Genomic DNA, 22,950 nt, shown 5'->3' with positions numbered 1-22,950 from the left:
TCGCTTGGATCTTGTTTTTATTGTGTACAGCCCACAGTACTGCCTAAGCAGGACACAAGGCACTTAAAATGATTAATACGATGTTTTCTCGTTATTTTCCTTTTAAAAACATCGTAAATTAGCACTGGACGCTGACAGCGGTAACATTTATGCATTTGCACTGAATTTTATTTGAATTTTAAATAAAAAAGAATGACTGATCACAAGCCATGCTTCTGTACAATTTTGAGAACCATTCCTAATGCTTCAGATGTCATTTAAAAACAAGCACATAGAACATCGGTCTTTAGTCAAATCTCGTGTTAGTAGATAAGCAATTTACAATTTTCTCGCTACACGTAAATCCTGCAGTACATTCTTAAACTCACACTAAGGTCTCTCACTTAACAGACCACATCAAACCACACCACACCACACCCCCATAATAAACAAGCTTGTCATGAGAACCAATCATAGCCCCGCATACGCGATATTCGGGTGATTGAAGGGTCTAATGACCAATAGAAAACCCTAAAGAGGCGGGCACCAAGTCCCCACCCCACCAATGAGGCTCCATCGTGGGCTGGCTTTTCATGTTGCACGAGGAAACTCCGGTTAACTGATGTTTGTGGCGAGGTGCTTAACCAATAGGATGCGCTCAGGGGCGGGTCTCCCTGGAGCCCTGGCCACTCAGATTCCTCGGCAGGAGGGCTGTATTTCTCGGACCGCCTCCTTAGGTTAAGTGACGTTATGGTTCTCCAATCAGAACAGGGCATGGGCGGGACCGCGGAGTCCTCCATCCACCTAAATCATCGGGGGGCGTGTGTCACCCTGACATGCCCCGCCCACTGGCCGGTCTGCAGATTTGCACAGAGAAGCTGGTCAGTGTGTTTGATAAAAATGCACTCTGATGCGGCAAGTAAGTATTTGTGCCTTTTACTGTTAATTCGTAAATTACCATTGTTATTTTTCATTTTTACCAGTCCAGAAGGGCCCGCAGTGGCGTGCCAGGTCAAATTCTTACTTTTCCCGTTTATATTTCCGCACAGTTCATCTGTTACCCTGTGCTGGGTATTAATAGGTATTAATTTACGCCTTGTCTTCTAAGAGGCGAATTTCCCGGTCATATTATTGCCGTGCAGGGGCTGGAAACGATCGGCATTTGCACTTTTGTCTAGCTAAGGATGCCATAATGCGAGACGAAGAAAATGCACGATTTCCCCCCCCCCAGCAAAAAGGTAATCGCGGTTTGTTGTGAAAGAAAAGGATCTCGCGAATGCTTGCGGATCGCGCAGAAAAACGAAGGGTTATATTGTGTTTTTACAGCGTAAATAGGTCAGTTTTCAAGCAAACTGCGGGAGGAAAAAAAACAGGAGGAAAATTGTGACGCAGTTGTCTGGAAAATCGTTTTCAGTTCTGCCAGATGTGCAACACGGTTGCAGGCCTTACCCGTGATGGACGCAGAAGCCACCCATGAAGCGATTTGCAGGGTTTATTTTACGTAGCAGCGATTCTGCAATAATTTATATCGCATTCATTAGTTGGGGGTGAGTGTGAGGAGAAGGGGGTGTTGAATGAACGCTCGCTTCCCGGGAACTCTGGGAAATGTAGTTCGTTCGGGCACCGGCGGATGCGGTAGACAAAAGCCTGCGGTGGCAAATGAACTACAAACCCCATGTGTCCACTCGCGCTCCTCATACTTTGTAAAACTCGGGGCAACTTGTCTGTACTGTTATGTTATACAGCGAAGCGCAGTCGGGCTTGGCCTGGACATAGAAATTGCCTCTCGCAGTCGTGGCGTTGGTTCTGCAAAGAAAAGGCTTCCAGCTGGAGCTGAACTCCACGTTGCTTGCAACACGGGACTCCATAACACGGTTGACTCGGTGACAAAAAGAGAATATTATTAATCCCAAGTAAGTCATATTGAACAACATAGCTATACAATGCGGCAGTCTTCAGGGGACGCTACAGTTTTTAGTGAAAAGCAGGTGGTTTTCCTGGAAGTTAAAGGAAAATAAAACACGTCTGCCCCCCTTTCTTTTGCACCTGAAGTGGGGTAACTGGGGGGAAACCCGGTTCGGCTGAACGTTGGACGGGTCAGTGTGGTACCAGAACACAGCTGATTGAAATCCACGATTCCGTCACTTCAGTCCGAGGTCGGGTTTAATGTCGGAGCCACCGTCTGCATAAAATAACTTAAAGCAAAACGGGCTTCGTGTAGCAGCCAGGCTTGGGCGTCTTTCTAACGTGCAATTCAGAGTCGTGGCGGTGTGGGCGGGTTCGGTCCCGGTCCGGTTCCGGTCCAGGTAGACCCAGCATTCTGAGGGGACAAGAGCGAAATAACCCCAGAGGGCAGGTGGACCGACTGGCTCCGCGCCTGTGCGACCTTTCTGACGTCCTCAAGGGGGGTGGGGCATCGCAGATAACCGGGCGGCCGAACTGGGTCGGAGCCCCGACCCGGCAGGCCTGTGTGGTGCCTCAGTTTCCAGGCCGGCCCAGTTCCGATGCAGAGCTGCGAGAGAGCGGGCCATCGGGCCCCGTTCCATACATAGTCACTCCCCGATGCCAGGGTCTCATCCAGCTGCTTCCTGAAACAGGCTTGGACCTGTGCCGCCTGCCTCCTGGGTCAGAAAGTGTGTCCCAGTGTGTCCGGCTGGCTTCGGGGGGGCCTGTCTGCTGCTGGGGTGATGTGGACCACCCCAGCCCCTGGGAGAAGGCAGGCCCTGGCGCACAGCGAGCGTGCTGGGACATCCCGAGCTGTGCGGAGCGGGACGCGACAGTCCGATCGCGCTGGGTGTCTCATCCACACAGGAGAAAAAAATCGGCATTTCGCATCAGATGAATGTTCAGCAATGTTTCCTTGTTCCTTCCTGTGGAAGATCAGCTGTATGTGTCGCGGGAAGTATGGAACTGTAGAAATTGAGCCCAGCCCTGGTCTTCGTGCTGGGGCTTCGATCTCAGATCTGTGCTGCTGTTGTGCAGGTCGAGCTGAGCTCAGATCTCGGCTTCAGGGATCTGTCGTGTGCTAGTCGCATCTCCCAAGTCCTGACTGAGCATGATGCCAATAGAAAACCAAGATTTGTCCCAGACAAAGCACTCATCTGAATATATACCTCCTGGGGGTGTCCCAGGAGATGTGCAGGAGTCTCACACATACATGAGGGGATCCCCTTCATGTGGCCTTGGTATAGCAGTTGTGTAAGGAGGCACTTCATCCCCTCCTAGATGGGTTGATTCTTGTAAACGTACTGCACCTGACAGTGAACTCCTGACTGGGAGTTAATGTGGCTTTCTTTCTTTACAGATTTTCAGCTGAACTCTCACCTTACTACTCTGGCGAAGATTTACCACACCCTCAACAGGCTGGTAATAATGTTTCTGATGTGGTTTTAACAGTAGCAAAAACTTCAAGATGAGTGTGGTGCTCTTGCTTTTACTGGCCAGTGTCTTTTTTTTTTGTAAGCTCATAAAGTTTCAGGGTATATGAATACACATGCTTACATATGTTTAAATTCCAGTGCAGTACAGCAGGACACAAGTGCATCTGTAGTTCACAACAGTGGCTTCTCTTTAAACAATACACCTGCGTGCTAACTAATATTTAAATTTATACTGTAATGCTAGGAGCGAATTGCACTTGAGCTGTCATTAAATTGTGCATTGCAAAAGTATTCAGACCCTAGAACAGTTTTCATGTTAGTTTTCCTTAAAGTTTGCAGTCATGACACTTTGAAGTAGCTAGTATTGCAAACACTGCACTCCACACAATCAAAGCAGTAGACAACAAGACTCGAACAGGTATGCAATCATGACTTCTCCATTTTTCTTTCTGAAGTATTCTAACCCTTTGTGGTGTCAAACCTCAATTAATTTAGGTGCACAAGATGAACTCAAAGCTTTGTGTTCTTTGCAACCATGGTTTTGGCAAGATGGTTTTACGTCGGATGCCCTTCCTGACAACACTTTTAGTCGCCTCTTACGACGGGCAGGGATACCCAGAGGGTATTCTGATCCCCCTCCCGAGGGATAGACTGTGATTAGACCTGTACTACTATATGGAGCTGAATGCTTGGCAGTTGGAAAGAGGGAAGAGAACTTGATGAGAAGAACTGCAGAGATTCTGCAGATTTCAATGAAGGATAAGATCAGAAATGAAGAAATCCGTAGACGATGTAGGGTGGTGGATGTGGTTGAGAAGATGCGAGAGGCGAGGTTACAGTGGTATGGACATATCATGAGGGGGGACGTTGAGGAAGTAACAAAGAGGGTAATGGAATTTGAGGTGGAAGGTAACAGAGGAAGAGGCAGGCCTAGAAAGAGATGGATAGATTGTGTGAGAAAAGATATGGAGGTATGTGAAGTGAGTGAGGAAGATGTGCTCGACAGAGACAAGTGGAGAAGAGCAACCAAAGCAGCTGACCCCAGGACAGTCTGAGACTGAGGCTGTGAAAAAGAAGAAGAAGATGAACTCAAAGCCACACAATGACAGTGGCTTCTGTTTTGTGCAGTAATGCTGGGTGACATGGTTTCTGTCCAAATCCAACCGTCTCTGTGTGGTCCCTCCATCAGTGATGGGCAGGCAGACACTTGGCGATGAAGACCGATGAGTTTGTAGCCTGTAGTCTTAGAGCTGCTCCTTAGGGCCTAGACGGGGATGTGAAGGGGTGGGTTTCTAGAAACATGTGCAGGGGCAGCGACTGTCCTTGCCTGGAATGTGCAGAGTTGGGTTAAAAGGCTCTATTACAGCCTGTCTTAACGAGACCTGTGGTGGAAGAAGGTTCGGGTACTTTGTCTTAATTAGTCTAGTGCGTTTTTGTTAGGTCTTTTAACACTCTGGTCTGTGTCTGCTACGCCTGCTCAGAATGCAGGGAAAGGGATACCCAGAGCTTCCTAGCGCTGCAGTGCGGGGCCAGACAGGCCTCTTCGCTGCCGAGCTGCGCAGCAGGGAAGAGGTCAAGGCAGTGCACTATGGGGTGGCTGTCGCCTCAGAGCCATAATGGCTCCTTCGCCAGGCATCACATTTCCTGTCTCTTTACCCTCCTGCACATGACAGGGCACCCCTGGGGAAGCTGCATGCTCTCACCATGAGCCACAAGACTGTGACAGGCTTCTGGGGCTGTTTCTTTACATACACTGCCTACTGAGGCCTTGTCTGAGAGTCTGTGCTCTTCCACTACACAGAGCTCACCTGTCTGGGGCAGATCAGGGAGCATGGCGCCTTTCCTTCATTAGTGTCCAGATCTCTCTGGGAGCAGTCCTCTGTAAGGACTCCCAGTCTCCTAGAAGCCTTGGGAGACAGCATTCCTCAGTGAAGCACAGGTGTGACCTCTGTTCCCGCAGTTGGGTTGTTAGAAAGGGCAAGAAGGAGTGCTATAAGTCTAAAGAGGTCAGAATAGTTCAGTATATTGAACTGTACAGGACCCACGTCTCAGCTGGCCTGAATCACGGAGCAGGGAGTCTAGCTTCCCCCTGTGGCTAATATACAGCATGTTGGGGGTGTTGGAAGAGATGAGGGTTTTGAACTGGTGTGGTCAGGAGTGGATTTTTCCTGCTCTCTCCGTAGGCCCTGATTTGTAATTAACCGAATGAGCATGTGAAATATTGACTTCCGATATAGAATAACATGTGTGTTCTGCTGTATTGTAAGCCCAGGAGGTTAAAAGCAGCAGGTCTGCTGTAGTTTAGCTGCAGCGTGCTGAAGGATATGGGCAGTGTCGGAGGGTATACAGAGTGCAGAAAGAGCAGAGCTCTGCTCTTTGCTGTTGACTGGAAATCCACAGCCGCATAGTGATACTCTAAAATCTTTTCAGTGCATGTTCCTAGGGGCTAGCTTAGACCCTTCCCACTTCAGCAAGTTAGGAATGTTTTCCATATGCTTGTGTTAGTGGTTTTTGTATCCTTGAATACTATGTGGTTGGTTTTGTGTCTGCTGTAATTCTGCAATGTGTGTATTCTAATCACAGGTGCCACAAAAACAAAGTTGTATTTTGAACATACAGGTACCTTTTGTTTTAAAAGGATGCAGTTTTTCGCAAGGTTTCTGGCTTAAGAAAACTGTAAGCCGCTTACTTCCTGACATCTGTGTTTGATCTCCGTCGACAGCTTCTGTAAAGCCGGGAGCATAATGATATCTGTCTCCACAGAACCTGACGGAAGACAGCAGCCGGGAGGATCACCAGACAGGTATTTAAATCCCCCGATGGATCTGTTGCAGCTCTGCCCCAGTGCAGGTTTAGCAGTGCTGTGAGCTAAACGAACCAGCACACACTGGACTGTCTGTACTAGCACGACGCATTGGATAATCGGGATTTTTAGTTTTGCTTAGTGCTACAAGTTGGGAAGTTTTGCAAAACGTAGGTTGGTATTTCCATACTCAGGGTTTTAATTTTGGGAATTATCCACATTTGGAAACAGAACATTGAGAGTAATAGTATTTTATTTTTTCACAATATTTTAACAGTGTGCCCAGTGAAAGAAATCCACCAGATACTCTAATTCGAATCTTATCTGTTTCGGCTGGCAAGGGCCCTTTGCCAGTGGAGCACGTTTGGGCTCTGCAGTGATGCAGTGGCCAGTACTGGGGAGCGGGGTGTCCTCGCTTTGTGCTGGACAGGTGCAGGGGGCGACCTCCCGGAAACCGGGATGGGCTCGAGTCCGACAGCTGCGGGCTTGTTCGGCTGTGTGTGGTGTGATGGTGCAGACCTGTCTCTCGGCCTGTAGGCGGGTGACGACGCGTCCCAGCTCCCACTCTGGGCGCGCGACTGCGGAGTGACGGCTTTCTGGCTTGTCTTCTAGGGAGCCTCCGATCGTGCGGTGTGTCGGACTGTTGTACGAAGCCAATGCCCCCCAGGAAAAAGAGGAGGCCGGCGGCGGGAGACGACCTGTCTGCGAAGAAGAGCAGACATGACGGGTACAGAGCTCTCCTGCCTCCCGGATGGCCGTGGCGCCGCTCTGCGCCTTCGGTTACACTCTCGCTCTCGTCTGCTCCCTGCCCCCTCCTACTTTCTCTCTGGTCTTCTCTGGTGCCTGATTCACTTCCTGCTTTGCCTCTTCTCTCTCTGGAACCTGAAGAAGGCTCCACAGCCAAACTGTCGTGTTTCTTTTCTTTACCTTTCAGCAGGATGCCTTTGCCTCCCGCAAAGTCTTTCCGATGGAAAGCAGTGCTATGGGCACGCAGGTGGAATACCCCATCGTGACGTGTAGTTTGTGCTGTTTGAGTGCTGAGCATCCAGAAATCAAGGCAATGAGCACAACATGCCCAGTAACCTTGGATACAGAGCTCGTTTGTAGAGTTCGTCGCTTTAACTTGAAAGCGCTTTCCCTTCATCCTCGGTCCCCTGCCAGGATGTTCGCAGGAGGGTCTGTGATTTTCACTTGTGTTCTTTCAAATAAGTTGCTTGCTGATGCTGGATGTGGAGATTCAGTTTGACAAAAAGGGAAGTTCCTTGTGATAGTTTGTTCTTCAGTGCCATTCTCAAGTAGCATTTTGAAAACGTTTTAAATTTTAATTTCATGTTTGCTGCACTGTGTAATTGAGATTGAGACCCGCTCGTATTATTCGAAACCCTGAGAAGTGTGACCTCGACTGACCGGTCAGGGGCTGCTCTGTGGGTCCGGGGGGCCGCAGTGCCTGTTGCCCGACGCTTCAGTGCGATTGGGGTGGCTGTGCTCGTGTGCCGTAACGCCTTGGTGTTCGTGTTCTGCAGGATGTACAGGAAACACGAGGCCACGAGGATCAAGAATGAAGAGGTGTTCTCGAGCAAACGCTGCTTGGAGTGGTTTTATGAATATGCAGGTGAGGGGAGAGGCGCGGTGCTCAGGGCAGGTGGGCTGGAGGAGGGGGTGGGGTGAGGGGAGGGAGATGGGACTCCACAGCGCTCTCTCATAACTATTAAAGGAGAAATAATGTGCTCGTTTCAGATAGTAAGCAGCTGTATAAGTCCTGGGCTTTCTTAGTTTCCGATGCTTTGTGGATTGGGCAGATGACAGAGTAGGATCGGCAACAGTGATTCAGTGCTCCGGGCAGCAGCCGAGGTGGCTCCTCTGTACCTGCGGGAGCTGAGCGCTCTGCTCGCAGTTGTAAAAGGAGGCGTCCTGCTGCCATCTGGGCGGGCCTGCGGGGCCTGCTCTGTGCCTCTGCATGGACACCTTGAAAGAGCTGATGTGGCCACAGCCTGGCACAGATAACGCACCGTCCAAGACCCCTCCAGATCCCGGAGTCTGCTTGCACCCCTCTCCTGGTGAGCACGCAGCTCAGGAGAGAGGCGTCCCGTGTCGGGCTGCACGCCCAGTGCGTCTACACAGGCAAGGGCACGTTGTGCTTCACAGCCATTTCCCCGTGGTCTAGCGGATGGTTACAGAAATGTGCCGTTGCATAACCAGAGTATCTGTAAAGCTGTGAGCAGTACTGAGAGGGAGTTTTACAAACTGGTGCGTCTTGATATCCGGATGATACTTGCTCAAAGGACATATCCATGGAATAGTTCCGAGTTCTCTCTGATTGTGATTGGTTTGAGCGGTGGTTTACACTAAGCCTAGTGAGTGTTGTACTGGAGTTGTTAGGGCCCAGGTCTCCTGACTGATGGGTTGCAGGTTCAAGTCCCAGGTGCTTGGAGAGAGATGCTGTACCACAGTTCTGCAGCAAACCAGGCTGGTTTAAAAACCACATAGCTATGTTCTCTGCTGCATACAGCATGGAGAGCTGGGCCGTTGACTGTGATTGGGGCAGCACCCGATGATAAAAGCACCTGGTAAATTTTGGTGGAATTGCGTTTCAGGTAACGATGACGTTGTGGGACCAGAAGGCATGGAAAAGTTTTGTGAAGATATTGGAGTCGAGCCTGAAAATGTAAGAGGCTGCCTGAGTTTTCAAAACTGTTGGAGTGTTTGAGCTTTTGAACTTGCCAGGCTAGCAGGATGTTGAATGGCATGCTGCAGGTTTGTGACACAGCTGTTAGTTTCTTCTTTGAAAGTATATAAAAAATTCACTGAGTTAAAGTAAGAGAATGGTCTCATACCACTGAATAAAACGATTTGGCTGCCTTTGATCTGTCAGACTCATTCAGCTAATGCTAGTAGCTGTATAGTATTAATACAGTGTGCATGCTATTGCACACAGGGGCTCGGTGTTAATGTGGTATTAGATAATGCCACTTTTTTTCTCACTTTTTCCTGTGTAGGTTGTGATGCTGGTTCTAGCCTGGAAGCTGGATGCACAGAACATGGGATACTTCACCTTACAGGAGTGGCTGAAGGGCATGAGTGCATTACAGTAAGTTACTCCCATGACCCTGGTTTCTGTAGGAGCTGCTTGCAGGGCGTGTATTGTCTTCCTGATTAATAAAACTGTCCCGTGAAGAAATGAAGCCTTTCTCCAGCTTTTCTGCTCTTGCTGTTATGCCACTGATAGCCTCGCGAGGACACAAGTAGAAACTGTGTGAAAGTGCATTTAAAATGGAGAACGGGAGAGGCGCTTCTTTACACAAAGGGTGGTGGGAGTGTGAAGCAAGCCACCTGATATCCCGGCTTCTATCGAGAGACAGCTGGGTGAGACCCTGGGATCTCTTGGCAAACGGGGGCGAACAGGCGGGGGGGTGAATGGCCTCCTCTCGGTTGTGACCCCTGTTCTGTGCGTGATCTGCGCGCTAGCCTGTAACGGGGTGAATGGCTTCCCCGGTGTAGTTGGAGAGGGCCTAGGGGCTCACGCGGGGCAGAGGCAGGTTGAGCTCTGTGTCCCAGCCATTGCGGGTTCAAGCCCAGGTCATGTGGCTAACTAAAAAGTTAGTACCGCTCTAGTTGCATCATAGGAACCGTTACAACTCTGTGAGTTTATGGACTAGGAGAATTTCCTTGAATTTCCTTTCAAGAATACTGCAGCAGCAGTTAGTCTATGGGGCTGCGTGTTCCAACGGCAAATCGCAGGTACTTAAATCTAATTACAGGCTGCAGCTTTGTCCCAGCCTGGCCAGTTCACATGTGTGACCTAGAGGTTCCAGCTCCTGCCTGGGTCGTGCTGTGCGCTGGTGTCTTTCTGACCAGACGGCTCTAGGTTGGGAAGGATATTCGCACCCAGCTGTTCTGATTAAAGGGCCAATGAGATGATGCTGCAGAAGTGATTAACATATTTCCAGGTGCTCCTGGCAAAAATAAAATGTTCATCAACTTTTTTTAAATGCACACGAATTGATAGGTCTTGGTATCTCTTGTTTGAATTGCACTCTCTGATGGAGTAAAGGTCATTAATCAGAATTTTTTCTTCAAACTCGCAGGTGTGACACCACGGAGAAGTTAAGAAACTCTTTAGACTATTTGAGATCTGTACTGAATGAGTCGTCGAATTTTAAGCTGATTTACAGATATGCTTTTGATTTTGCACGGGTAAGTAGTAGCTGTACCCGGAAACTGAAGTTAAAGCCGTCGAGCTGAATCTAAACTTACACGTACTATTAGCATGTGCAGGGCTGACCTTTGACATTACATAACTGCCTAGTATTATCATGTATACGTTCTCCTAGTAATTGTTCTTCATATGTTTGTATCAATTGTCTAGAACTGATTTGGATTATTTCCCATTGCTGAAAGATGCCCTACTTAATGAAGTGCCGTTTTCAGGCATAATGTTTTTAATTTTGGAGTAAACGATTATACCTCTGTGCCCCTGCTTAAGAGCATTCATCTTTCTTTTCTTGGGACGAAAGTAAACTGAAACCTCGGTCGTGCTGCGTCCTGCATAGTGAAGCTGTGGAGTTGTTGCTTGCGTAGTGCTTATTACCCTGAGCTGTGGGGTCTTTAACAAGCCTGCCACTTGGGGTTTGACTGCCTGTTTCTCTCTTCTGGGGCAGGAGAAGGACCAGCGGAGTCTAGACATTAACACTGCCAAATGTATGCTGGGTCTGCTGCTGGGCAAAACATGGCCTCTCTTCCCCGTCTTCAACCAGTTTCTAGAGGTATCTGGTCCTTGACTGCATTCCCTGCCATCCTTTCCTTTCAGCTTGGGTTATTTTCCCGTCGTTTGTGAGTTCGCTCCGGTCCGCTCAGATAGGGATGATCCTGAAGCCGTGCTCTGGGGAGGGAGTTCCAGCCGCCTCGTCCTGTGGAGACCGCGAGGCCTCCTGACCGGCTGAAGCTGCTGGGCTTGTGTGTGAAGTCTCCACGTGGGTGGAGCTCCACCATGCTGCTTGCGCTGTGAAGTAGCTGCAGCTCTCCTTTCAGCTGTTTTCAGCATTTTGTTGGGGGGGGTAGAGGCATGCACCCTTCGCAACAAACTGCCAGAGCTCCGTCTCAAATAATTCGGCGCTACATCACCTCAGGACTGGCAGGAGAGAGGAAGACGCCCGTCTGAGGTGTCTGGACAGGGGTCGGTTCATTCGCTGTGACGGGGGCCACTACTCACTGCTCTGAAGGGCTTGAGTGCAGTAGTTGACCATCAGGAGTCCAGTACCTGAGGGTATCCTTGTGTCTGGTGTCTGAGCGTCACCATGTCCCCTATCAGCATGGGTCCAGATTCTTGCATCAGCTGGAGGGTTGAGGTGTAGGGACTACCGGGCAGGAGTGTGTGTTAGTACAGGCCCCCAGTGTAGAGGTCATGCATGTGAAGATGGCCAGTTTCCTCATGGTCAAAATAACTTTTGCAGACTTGGGGGAAGAAAGTGTATTTTGATTTTGTTTGCAGTCTTGAGTTTGTTTTGGATGGAAATATTTATCGTTTATTTTTATGAGGTTAGTTGCAATTCTTATTTTTGTTTTCCTTGTAGCAATCTAAATATAAAGTAATTAACAAGGACCAGTGGTGCAATGTGCTGGAGTTCAGCCGGACGATTAATCTTGACCTTAGTAACTACGATGAAGATGGGGCCTGTGAGTATAAATCTCCATGCTGTCGGTACCGGAACACTCTTACCTGCTTGACATCAAACAGGTCTCTGTAAGTCACGGCACAGGAGGACTCCTGCTTTTAATGTGCAAACCGTGTTCTACAGTGGTAATTAGGGGGCATAGGTTACTTATTTCACTATTACTATCGCTATATTACTTTAATGGCTTATTTAGTGTTAAAAGTCATGTGTGCATAATAAATACTTAAAACTGCCTTTTGTTGTGCTAGAATGACAATTATAAAACAGCGTCTTGCTATAACGGACCATCTTCCCCCCGAGGCGATCTGAACACGGGCGAACTGGCCGTGAAAGTTGGGATTTAGAATTGGCGGCGTTGCCAAGTCCCCTGAAACGGAAAGGGGCCCCCAGCCTGTTGTCCAGGCAAGGCGTACCGAAGGCTCCGGTGTCGGGGTGACCCTTCTGGGGAAAAAGGACGGAATGGTCTTCGTCCCCGAGTGACCGCCGCAGGGAGGCCTGGGCGGGAAGCCCGGGACGAAACCGCGGTGCCCGTGACTGCGATGCCCGTGACCGCGGTGCGTACTCACTGCTGTGTGTCCTCTCCCCACAGGGCCCGTGTTGCTGGATGAGTTTGTGGAGTGGTACAAAGACAGACAGATGTCGTAGCGCGCCAGGGATGGCCTCGTGGAAAACCACTGTAACTGCAGCTGTCCGTCATGTATCCATTTAATTCCTGTTCATCCCAGCGCGCATGCAGCTTCTCTGCACTGTATTGCACTCACAGGGACTGTGGTGTTCACTGTGCAGCTGGCCAGCTCCACCTCAGTGAGGCGCTGTTCCTTGATGGCTGTTCTGCATTTTGTATTGACACTACGAGCTGGTGGAGCCACCAACATTCACACTGTGATGTGTATATTGCTGTCTGTATTTTGTAAATGTGTATAAAGTTGCTTAATAGAAAGAAAAATCCATTTCAGTTACATGTAATGTTACAAGAAAGCTTACCATTTCAGTGACTCTTTGATCTTAAACTAAGTCACTTCGACCAGGGCACATTGTCAGAATCATTTAAATGTTTGTTAAATCTCGACTTTGAATTAGTTTTTGTTTTACTTCTTTGGCATAATATTTCACTTTTTTTAATTTCTCTCAATTTATTTTCTCTGTATCTGTCCATTTAAAAATTATATACTTGTTTCAAAGTTTAATTTGGAGGGAGTTCTTTTGTCGGCGCCTTCAATAACTCGAGAAGGAGAAGGAGATCCGATTGGAGAGCCTTTCCTGGTGAAAGACTGGCTGACCCTGGAGCGTGGTGGCCTCAGCGGGGCTCGCCTCGACTGGGCTGGAGCTCTTGTCTCATTTTGGCTTGTCGATGAAGTGGTTAAACTGGAGGAATCTCGGTCCAGCAGGCTGCCGTGTTTCCCCCTGTGTGCTCGGCGCTTTGTCTCGGCCACATGGAGCGCCCCGGTAACTTTCCGCGGATGCCCAGGGCTTGGCTGTGCCGAAAGGCCAAGCTCTTCGAGGAGAGCATGTGGGGTCTTATGGACACGGGTGTTTGTAGTTCATGCAGTCCTGCTGGCCCGTGTGAGGCAGGCCGTGGGAAATTCATCAGTAGAGCAGGAGACCTGTGTGGTTTCAGTCATGGTTGAGCTCAGTAAATACAGCTGCCCAGTGTTGGGCGTTCCCAAAAGAGCAGACGCACTGCAAGGGCTTCCCAGCTCTTACCACAGAAGTTACTGTTTCCCGCTTTCAATATTTGTCCTTAGTCTTTGATACGTAACAAAAGTTAACATTTTTACGTATTTATTATTTCTTATATGCGTTATTACTTCTTCTCTTGAGGAATTCATTGTTGCAGCTGTTAAAGCAAGCCCTGCTTTATCCTCTTTCAACATACCTGTTGGTAAAGTCTAAATTACCAGATCGGACAAGTACTCGAATACCTTCCACAGTGTATTTAAGTAGTAATATTGCGGTTCCTATAATGTGCAGTGTATAGAAATGTTCCACACTTCACAAGCCCAGAACAGGATATCGTTCACAAGTGTGGATGGAGTACTTCTACTGCTGCGAATCTCCACATGGTGCTCCTGTTCCCTGTCAAAGTGTAATCTTCTGGCCTGTCTTGGCATAGATTTTATTTAATTGGAAATGTGTTAGTTGACATGATGCCCTTGTGTTAAAGGCTTCATAAATCCAGCAGTAAGTAGGGACCACTTAGAATTTTTTAGGGACTTACACGGCAATCCAGCGGGGTAGTGTTGTACATTCAGTGTTCTGTACCTTGTTAAATTGTCATTTAAAGCTTCAAAAAATCGTTCTAAAATGTGCAGACCACAATACATGGTGATTCCTGCACTTAGGCAAAGTCCTTTTCCTTCAGCATGAATAATGAAAAATAAGGCATGTAGTATTATGTAATTTAAAAAAAGTGGAAGTACAGTACACGGAGAATGGATAAATGAGTATCGAACACAGACAAGTCTTGCTGCACAGTTAACATGGGCTGCCTCAGCAGCCATCTCTTACTATCAGACTCGTGGTAGGACAGTTACAAACATCAATCAGCTCACTTTTGTTTGAAATAGTCAAAAACTAAAAAATTATTTAAGGGGCTTAAGAATGGATTAGTTTATAAGATCCTAACTATACACAATAATACATTTGACAGAATTTAAGCTTTGAGGTGATTCTAGATCTGTGACCAGATAATGCTTTTAAAAGACTAAACCCTTAAAGGGCAGCCCAATGATCAGTACTTTAGCCAATAATTGTAAATTCTTTTGCATTCTTAAAATTCATGTTTTTCTACCGGACTAAAGCCCTTTTGAGATTTCCCATGTGTCTTGAGAGCTTGTTGGTGTGAATGATCCTTCAGTCCTGCAGCTGGGCTGGCGCAGTGTAGTTGAGTCCAGCTGCCTTTAGATGCTGCTGCTGCGGCCCAGTCCTGTTGCGGGCAGGCTGATCAAATGGAAAGTTCTAGGAAATGTTTCACTGAATTCACCTCTGAGTGAGGAATGAGCTTGGATGTGGAAAGTGTTTCAAGCTTCGCTCCCCTCGTTGATTCTGGCCTCCGAGAGGAAGAGGGGAGCTGCCGGGCTCCCGGGCTGCTCCTCTGGGCTTGAGGTGGGGAGGGCGAGGAGAGGCCCCTCAGGACCCCGAGATCCTCCCCAGCCCCGCTCACAGGCCTTGGGTGAACTGGCCCCCAGGGGTTTTTCTGTTTCTGTAATTTCCCTGGGTGAGATGTACGCAGGCTCCCCCTGCAGTTGTCCTGCTGAAAAGGTCGCTGTGCTCCCCGACATTGGAGCACCTGAGGATTCAGACCTAATACGTGAGGCGTGGGCTGCAGACGGTGTGTTTTCCTCCTCGCATCCCTTCCGACTTGCTTCTGTGGTTTTGGACACAGAGTAGAAGCCGGCGGAGAAGGTGTCCATTATTTTTCTCTTTTGGACAAAATATCCTCCTTTGGTCCAGTCCAGTTTCTGTTTGCAGTGCGAGAACGACTGAACCGTCTCTCTCCTCTCCCCTGCCGGCGCAGAAAGCCAAGCTTCCACTGGCTCCTGATGACAAAGGAGCTGTGTGTTGACCTGCTCATCCTCGCCTGGGCCAGTCGCCGGTCTCGGAGACTCTGAGAAGTCCTCTTCTGTGGTTGGAATACCTTCACTGTTTACTAGTGTAGCTGAGCTTCCAGATGAATCCTGAGAAAGGCTGCTGTCCGTTTCTGCAACTTCACTTTCTAGGTGTCTTGGTCGAGTAGCAAACATCTCATCTGGTAAAATTAGGTCTGACCATATCTCACTTGGAGGAGACCGGGTGCTCTGGGGACTTGCATTCTGCGGTGTCCCACTTGGAGGAAAGGCTGCGTGGAAGTCATCAGCCCCCGCCTCTGTGGGAGCAGGTGGCCACTCTGTCATTTCTCCAGTCTCACCTGAGAAGCTCTGCAAGGTTGGATTGCAATTGAAGACCGTCCATCCTGCAGCTTTGTGTTCCTCCATGCTGCTCTTTGTCCTGTCTAGAGCAAGATGCCCATGTTGGTCAGACTCCCATGCCTCTTCAGTTTTGGTGTTTTCTGCGTCTTCCTCCATGTCCTTAAAAGACGGGGAGTCGGGACACAAGAAGTCTCCACCGTGGGGTACAGTGGTGTGTTGTGTGGAGAAAGCACCTGTGCAACATTTTCCAGGTGTAGTGTGCTTTCTGAGTCAAGATTAAATGTTGGAGAAGAATTCAGGTTGCCATCATAATCAGCATTTTCCCATGTATTACTCGTGACCCGATTGCCCCACTCTCTGTTGTCGATTACCTGCAGGTTTGCAGCAGGCTGTTTTTCTGAAAACTTGGTCCTCTCAGGACAGTGACGTGAGAGATCGGGACTGCTGTTGAAGCTGCCGTTTTGCACTTCTGAATTACTTTCATCTTCTCTTGGTTCGTTTGGGGTTGGTCCACCAAAAGGAGACCACCTTTCCATCTTTAATTGCTGGGCTAGGTTGAAATCCGAAAACAATGTGGCGTTCATGTTGTCCTCGACATTGGAGTCGCTGAACTCGAAGCTCTCTCCACTATCATTCCAGAATTCAGAATCAAATTCTGGGCTCAGTTGTCTCAGTATTCCTTCCGTCAATTCAGGAAACCCTTTGAGGGTTTTATGGTCTGTTTCTTCATGGGTATCTAAGATGTTTGACATTTGATCGGATCTCCCACACTGCTCAGCATCCCTGGATGGTGCTGTCCAGGGATCAAGACAGCAGCTGTCACTTCTTCCTGTGGGTGTGCCCCCACTGACAAGCTCAGCTTTCTGCAGATCGCCAGGTTCGCTCCGAGCACTTCCAGCACTGCTTGAAGCTGATGTTTTCTGTTCCGCCACTAGGCCTGAGGAGTAGTAGAAATTCACAGCGTCTCTCTCTTCAGCTGGTGCCTGTTGAGATGTCCACTCTGCCCCTTCCCTCCTGGTAGCTGCAGGTGCCTGAGAGTCATGGACAAGGACTTGTGAGTGATCCAGTTGCCCCTCAAAGGAGGCGCTATGATCTCTGAAGGGAAAGGGTTCCCAAACAGTGCTATTTACGTCTTTCTCTCTCACTGCAAGGTCCTCCTCTATATCACCAGTGTTCTTCACCCAAGCACTTCCTGTCTCGCTGACAGCCGACGATGGCAGCAGACGGCTGGGCTCCTGGTGCCCGATGTTGCCGTCCTCCTCCATGCTGTAGGAATAACCTTCTGGTTGCTGAAGATCTTTCACTTCATTAAGATTGGAGGGTTGTTGATTAAACCCTGGACCCAAAATTGCATTCTTTGCCTCAAGGTCCCCCTGTAAATGGTCTGTGGAGGGAGCAGTCTCCTCTTCTGGCCTGGATGTCAGGTGACCTGACACATCCTGCCCTTCATGGCATGGTGGGAGGGTGAGGCCCTGGTTGTCTTCTCCCCTGAAGTGCTGGTGTGTGTCAGTCAAGCAGTGAGGGTACCACGGAGGGACAGATACAAAAATATTTTGGTCGACTTCCCTGTTCTTTGATTCGGCCCCTGTCAGAGTTTGATCTCTGACCACTGAACTCTGACTGCTGGTGGAGCTGCCATTTTCTGATACGCAGTCCTGCCTGCTTTCAGCGCTGGGTGGAGCTTGGAGGATGGTAACGTAGTTATCGTTGGCGGCTCTGCTCCACGTGGGATTACGCATCTCGCCAACCGATGCGTTTTCTGTTCTCTCTGCATCCGCACTGCCCTCTGAAAAGCCCTCATTCTTGTAGGTGTGCTCGGCCGAAGATCTTTTCCGTCGGTGAATCTTGTGCCAGAGGAGGTCCAGGAGAGGTCTGGCCGCCACTCCGATGAAGAACGCGCATATGAACGTGATGAAGACAGACAGGCAAACTGCCAGAACGAAGTCCGAGTGTCCGATTTGCTTCCTCGGGGAAGCCCGTGTATCTCTGGCCGTCCTAGCAGGTCTGACAGGCCCGTGACTTTGTGCATGCACATCCAGAATGAAGACACTACCCAGCTTTCCTCCGGCCGCGCACACGTACGGTCCTGCATCTCCTTCCTGCACGCCCCTGATCGCCAAACCCCCATCCTCACGGAGCTGGAGCCGGCCTGTGTGAGTTTCCCAGACCTGTCCGTGTGGCGTCAGCCAGTACTTCAGCTCGGCGTCTGGAACAGAAAAGAAATGCATCGCCAGGTGAATTTAGCAGCTAGAAGAAGTTCTGTAGCTGAGAGCTCAGGTGGAGCAAAAACTAGGAGATGACAGCCCTGCCAGCAGCTGAGTTTGAGAGCCCCAACAGCCCCGCTGGGTGACCTGTGATAAAACCAAAAATGACACCTTGATTTCAGAAGCTTTCTAGTTAAAACGCTGGTCCGCCAGGGGTCGGCAAGCAGGTGTAAGTCCTGATGTGGCTACAGGGTCTCGGCTCATCAGAATGTGAATGTAGAGATTGAGATGGAGACAGTGGTCCAGTACATATGGACTGTACACGACCGAGCGATTTAACAGTGGGATGTACAGCAAGTTCGGCTGTAGACCATACAGACCAAAATTTGCTCAATTTTCCTTTAAATGTTTTTTTCTTCGAAAGTAGTAGGGAACATATCCTAAAAACAATCCACGAGTGTCTTTATCTTTGAGTACCTTGATCTGAGATCCCACAAGGAAGGACCGTGTGCCGCCCAGTGCGCGTGGTCACTGCTCGAGGAGGTCCGGGCTCGCCGCCGGGCCTCTTGCAGGAGAGCTCGGACTCTCCCAGGGTCAGCAGGTCTCTCCCAGCCAGGCCCGCTGGCTCCTCGCACACAAGTGGCCAGGACTGCTGCGATGCACCCCTGATAGAGGCCAAGCACCTCTTCACTGCCAGGAGCCCACAGTCACAGAGCCAGCTGTTGTTCCTCAAGTCCACTCTCAAACCGGGGAGGGTCAGGGAAACACAGGCGGACGCTGGGATGGTGGTCAGTGCATTATAGCTGAGATCCAAGACCTGGTGTTGCGAGGGGATGAACAGCCTGGATGTGATTTTAATTTACTTCTTAATTGTGCAGAAACAGAACGAGATGATTTATTGTATTACTAATCTTCTGTAACAGCTTCACAATCTCTCATAACAGCACAGTTTTTTTTTTTGCTGAAAAACTCCTAAAGTGAGATGAATGTTTAAAAAGATGCTTTAAAGCAGTAGGTGATGGCCGCACCTAATATGGTATTTATTTTAAACACTAATATTTCATTTAATTTGACTAAATATGCAATTTAGACCCAAGATCTCCATTGTTGTGGTGTTTACTGTCAGCATATATTTAAAGTCGCATAAAACAAACCTAGGGCAAGTCTGTCTTTTATCAGCCAGGACAGCCATCGAGTTCTCTGCAGAAAGCACTTGACTATTAACGGCGCTGTCCTGTCCGCTGGCCGGGGCAGAGGTCAGCTCAAGTTACCTGTAACTGCCCCAGGTCCCTGAAGGCCGAGGGGTCGATGGCGGAGACCTCGTTGTGCTGCAGGAAAACGGCTCTCAGCTCCGTGCAGTTCCGGAGGTCCTGCTGGCGGATGGCGGATATTTTGTTGCTGGACAGCTGCAGCACCCGCAGTGAGGGGCTCCGGCCCAGGCCTGGAAGAAGGACCAGCACCAGACCTTACTGCCCTCCTGCCCCTAGGCTGATCCTCCCTGGGGCCTGGCAAGCTGGAGTGAATCCTGATGGCAACTAAAATGCCCTCCCGGACGCCACAGGAGCAGTCTAAATTACTCACCAAAAATAACTGTTTAGTGTTTGGCAGAGAGTCTAGCTCAAGCCCAGTCTTTCCACATCAACAAGCACAACCCCCCTGCACTTAGCTGGTCATCTGCTGGTAAGTAAGTGACCAAGAGGCATGCATTCATCCTGAGGTCGAAATAAGGCTTTATTAAAATCTGACACTTCAGCCTCGAGTCAGTAAGAGGGTCTAAGCATATTTGACAGCCATCATCCATCCACGAGGAACAGAAGAGCTGTACAGCAGCAGCTCTTTCTGCAATGCAAGGATGCCTGTGTTCCAGAGGTAAGTGGATGATTAAAATATCCTGGACGGAGAAGGCCATGCTGGAGATGATCCTCTGAAAGTGTAAGGATTTCCGATGCCCCTCATTCCACATTCCAACGGGCGGGCGGGAGGAGAATCGTTTGAAGAAACTCATTCATATATACCTCGCCTCGTGAAGTTTCAGGTCATGTGACAATAATTAATCTGGACCCCCTGCATTTCTCGCATGCGCACACCAAGGCTCTGTTACAGAAATCCCTGGGGTTTCACACAATGAAATTTGTCATAAAGTAAAGTTGATATATGACTTATAAACCATGATAAACTGCATATATGACTATTTGACCTGGGCAAACATGCCTCTTATTAAACATGAACAAGTGTTTTTAACAACCATGGTTATTCATGGTTAAGATAAGCATGGTTTTTAATAACGCCACCAAAAAAAGCTTTTCACATCAAAACGGAGCTCTAAAGGAAGTAAACTCGGCCCCACGCCCACTCACCTGCAGGGATGCGTCTCAGCTGGTTCCTTTCCACCGACAGCAGCTGCAGATCGGGAGCCCAGGACACGCAGAGCCTCTCCCTGCTCCGGCGTGGGGCGTCAGGGGTCAGAGGGCGAGCGGGCTCCGGGCCCCCTGCCCCCCCCAGGCACAGCGACAGGCGCCTGATCCTGTTGCCTCCGAGCCGGAGCTGCGCGACCCCGCGGAGGGCGTGTCGCCCGAGGTCCAGCACCGCGACGCGCGGGGGGAGCCGGCCGGGCAGGGCGGACAGCCCGGCGCCCGAGCAGTCCAGGACCGCCGGCCCGTCCCAGCGGCAGGGCCAGCAGTAGCACAGCGTGGACAGGGACAGCAGGACCACCGCGGCGGGGCCCATGGTGGCCCCGAAAAACACCATCTGACCTGGGACCCAGGGACCCGGCCCCTGGAGCTCCTGGTGCGCGCCGCTGCAGGCCGGTCTACACACAGCTAACAACAACAACCCAGCAACAGAGGTGTTTTCTGTTTCTGATAACTAGGAATTGAAATTCTGAAGAGAAATAGAGGAAAACATGCGTTTTTAATAACTCGAATCCTGCCTCCTCACGATTTCTGGTTGCCCAGATTAAACCTGAGGTTTGCGTTAGATTAGGGTGACCAGGCGTCCTCTTTTTGAGACCTAAAATAACAGTCCGACTGGGATTTCTTTGAAAAAATCCAAAAAGTTTCCAGGATTTTGTGTTGCTTGTTACTCAGACTGTGTAAACAAACACAGGCCTACAGCTTCGTTCCACGCGTTACCGGTAGATGTTTTCAACTTACACGCAGCGAAGCTTGAGAAGGGTTTTTGCGAGTATGCAGCTGTTTTTAATGGCCATGAGAAATTCATTATATTTCAAAACGTTTACTTAAAAATAGATCTTAGGACTTCTCCTAAGTTATGATGGCTTCATTTTTTTCCTCTGATTTTAAGACCTTTGTGTTAAAATGAAAAAAAAAAAAACTTGGTTTAAAATAGGGCTCTATTCTTGTTTTTTTCCTTGTTTGCCATTATGGATGAGAAACAGCAACCCTGCAACTGTTTAAAAGTTTACTAAGAAATTTAATAAAAACTTAGAAAAAGTTTGATTAGAAAAAAAAAAGATTACTTCGGAGGCATGTCGATTATCCCCCCGTCCTCTTTCTTGAAAACCAAAATATGGTCACCCTACTTTAGATCCACCATCGTGTCTGAACTGCAATCCGTCACTTCTTCCACCTCCTCCTTAATAAAAAAATTAAACAAATTGTGCGCCCAGGAAATTTGGTAACAGACCGGAAGTCTGTTATTCTGGAGGTTAAAATATATTCTGTTATATTTGCATGTTAAACATGTCGTCAATAGACTTTAATTACATTTCAAACACACAAAGTCAAAGGATTTCAATGTAAATCAGTTTCTGATTTCTGACAGGACTAACCAGAAAATAATAAAAAAAAAACTATTTGGTTTAAAGAACAGATCACTTAATTGATAAAAGATCTTAATTCTATTAACTCTGATGCCTTAAATAGAACGAAATCACTGGCTTTTTTGTTAGACGTTCATACTTTCATTTGGGACACACGATACCTAATCATCATTTTCTTTCTCCAGTTTTCAGAATTGATATTCAACACTGAAACAGCTGGTTAATTTGGGTATCTGTGATCAAAATTAAAAAAATAAAGCTATTTTATGAAGTGATTGAACACTCACCCCAGAAAACACCAAGCCTTCACAAAGGGCGGACAGTCTTGTGACTGCTTTCCTGAAATATGGTTCCTCATTCACTTTCCTACCTTAAACAACAGATCAAAGTCTGCTAGAGTGTTAAATCACTGTACCTATTCTGAGCAGCAGGTTCTCTGGCATAATTCACAAGCCTGAGTTAATGTCTTACCAGTCCTTCGGCTGAAGGCGCTGCAAATATATCAACACAATGAGTGCAAAAACAGTTTAGAACTTGGAGGACTTCTTGGCAGCAGTCTTAATGAAATGTATTTCAGATTTTGAACACTTGAAATTTTGTTTTACCATCATCAACAAGCCCCACGCTCAAGCTGGTCAGTGGCTAACCAGAGAGGTACTGTAGGAGTGAGAAAGGGGAATATTGCCTGATGCCAACTATGCAACACTTCTCCACATAAGACGGCTCATTTTGTTGATGAAGCTCCAGGTTTTAGTTAAGGAAATGCCTCAGAACTGCAAATGAAAATTACCTCCAAGTATCGGACTTGTAGCTGTGGCCACGTTCACCTTACTGTCGTTTTGGAAAAAGTACTAAAGGGGACCCTGTGGACTGGTCCTGAATCTGGTGACTAGAATGAATTATGTGAATGGGAACAGATAAAACTTTCTGTGTTCAGAAAATTCAGTGTTGCTGCTGAGACATGGGGTCTCTTCTACTGCTCCATGAGAACTAAGTACAAATAAATATACTAGCCGACAGTACATCCCACCGGCCAACACAGCCAGCGAGGTCAACACAGAACCAAAGTTCTCATGACAGCTTGATCAGCCCAATTACTCGAAGATGAAAAACCCAAAAGAGCTCGTTAAAGAATGGTCCGATTTGCAAACCACTGCTACTTTCGTTGCGCTCAGAAAATCTTGCGTTCCTTACTTTACCTTATCCCAGTAGTATATCGGTCA

At 48.5% G+C, this 22,950-nt stretch overlaps 2 protein-coding genes and 1 long non-coding RNA gene across 7 annotated transcripts; 1 reads left to right on the top strand and 2 right to left on the bottom strand.

Moving 5' to 3' along the window:
* LOC148677447 (uncharacterized) lies at window positions 1-1,564 on the bottom strand. The gene is made up of 2 exons (XR_015936685.1): window positions 1,429-1,564; window positions 1-836 (listed from the first exon to the last, which is right to left on the bottom strand). It is a non-coding gene; the product is annotated as an uncharacterized LOC148677447 (long non-coding RNA).
* On the top strand, window positions 789-13,021 carry dcun1d4 (DCN1, defective in cullin neddylation 1, domain containing 4 (S. cerevisiae)). 2 transcript variants are annotated; one of them, XM_088631694.1, is made up of 11 exons: window positions 789-898; window positions 3,284-3,345; window positions 6,123-6,162; window positions 6,775-6,889; window positions 7,686-7,774; window positions 8,757-8,827; window positions 9,159-9,250; window positions 10,248-10,356; window positions 10,821-10,925; window positions 11,733-11,835; window positions 12,424-13,021. In XM_088631694.1, exons 1-11 carry the CDS (start codon window positions 880-882, stop codon window positions 12,477-12,479), a joined length of 861 nt encoding a protein of 286 aa, XP_088487820.1. In that variant the 5' UTR covers window positions 789-879; the 3' UTR covers window positions 12,480-13,021. The 2 variants fall into 2 exon arrangements, with proteins under 2 accessions (XP_088487820.1, XP_088487879.1); XM_088631753.1 differs by lacking the exon at window positions 789-898 and adding an exon at window positions 1,719-1,892.
* Window positions 13,022-14,216: 1,195 nt separating this feature from the next.
* Window positions 14,217-22,857, bottom strand: lrrc66 (leucine rich repeat containing 66). Of its 4 annotated transcripts, none has more exons than XM_088631210.1 (5): window positions 22,015-22,857; window positions 20,304-21,540; window positions 19,218-19,387; window positions 18,424-18,763; window positions 14,217-17,948 (listed from the first exon to the last, which is right to left on the bottom strand). In XM_088631210.1, exons 2-5 carry the CDS (start codon window positions 20,692-20,694, stop codon window positions 15,826-15,828), a joined length of 3,024 nt encoding a protein of 1,007 aa, XP_088487336.1. In that variant the 5' UTR covers window positions 20,695-21,540; window positions 22,015-22,857; the 3' UTR covers window positions 14,217-15,825. The 4 variants fall into 4 exon arrangements, with proteins under 4 accessions (XP_088487336.1, XP_088487274.1, XP_088487422.1 ...); XM_088631148.1 differs by having other exon boundaries at window positions 20,304-20,826; XM_088631296.1 differs by having other exon boundaries at window positions 20,304-20,811.
* Between the last annotated feature and the right edge of the window lie 93 nt (window positions 22,858-22,950).

The sequence above is a fragment of the Lepisosteus platostomus genome, chromosome 1 (assembly GCF_059453375.1).
Source record: "Lepisosteus platostomus isolate fLepPlt1 chromosome 1, fLepPlt1.hap1, whole genome shotgun sequence".
NCBI lineage: Eukaryota > Metazoa > Chordata > Actinopteri > Semionotiformes > Lepisosteidae > Lepisosteus > Lepisosteus platostomus.
Note: the sequence above shows the minus strand (reverse complement) of the source record. Positions and strands in the feature narration are given on the sequence as shown.

What these genes read in the sequence shown, in the direction of transcription:
- dcun1d4 (XM_088631694.1), top strand. An exon ending in AAGAAGAGCAGACATGACGG is followed by an intron (nt 6,890 to 7,685) that starts GTACAGAGCTCT and finishes CGTGTTCTGCAG; the next exon opens with GATGTACAGGAAACACGAGG. An exon ending in GTGGTTTTATGAATATGCAG is followed by an intron (nt 7,775 to 8,756) that starts GTGAGGGGAGAG and finishes ATTGCGTTTCAG; the next exon opens with GTAACGATGACGTTGTGGGA.
- lrrc66 (XM_088631210.1), bottom strand. Translation starts at nt 20,694, where the DNA reads ATGGTGTTTTTCGGGGCCACCATGGGCCCCGCCGCGGTGGTCCTGCTG. An exon ending in GCTGAGACGCATCCCTGCAG is followed by an intron (nt 19,388 to 20,303) that starts GTGAGTGGGCGT and finishes TCCTTCTTCCAG; the next exon opens with GCCTGGGCCGGAGCCCCTCA. An exon ending in TTGTGGGATCTCAGATCAAG is followed by an intron (nt 17,949 to 18,423) that starts GTACTCAAAGAT and finishes TTTCTGTTCCAG; the next exon opens with ACGCCGAGCTGAAGTACTGG.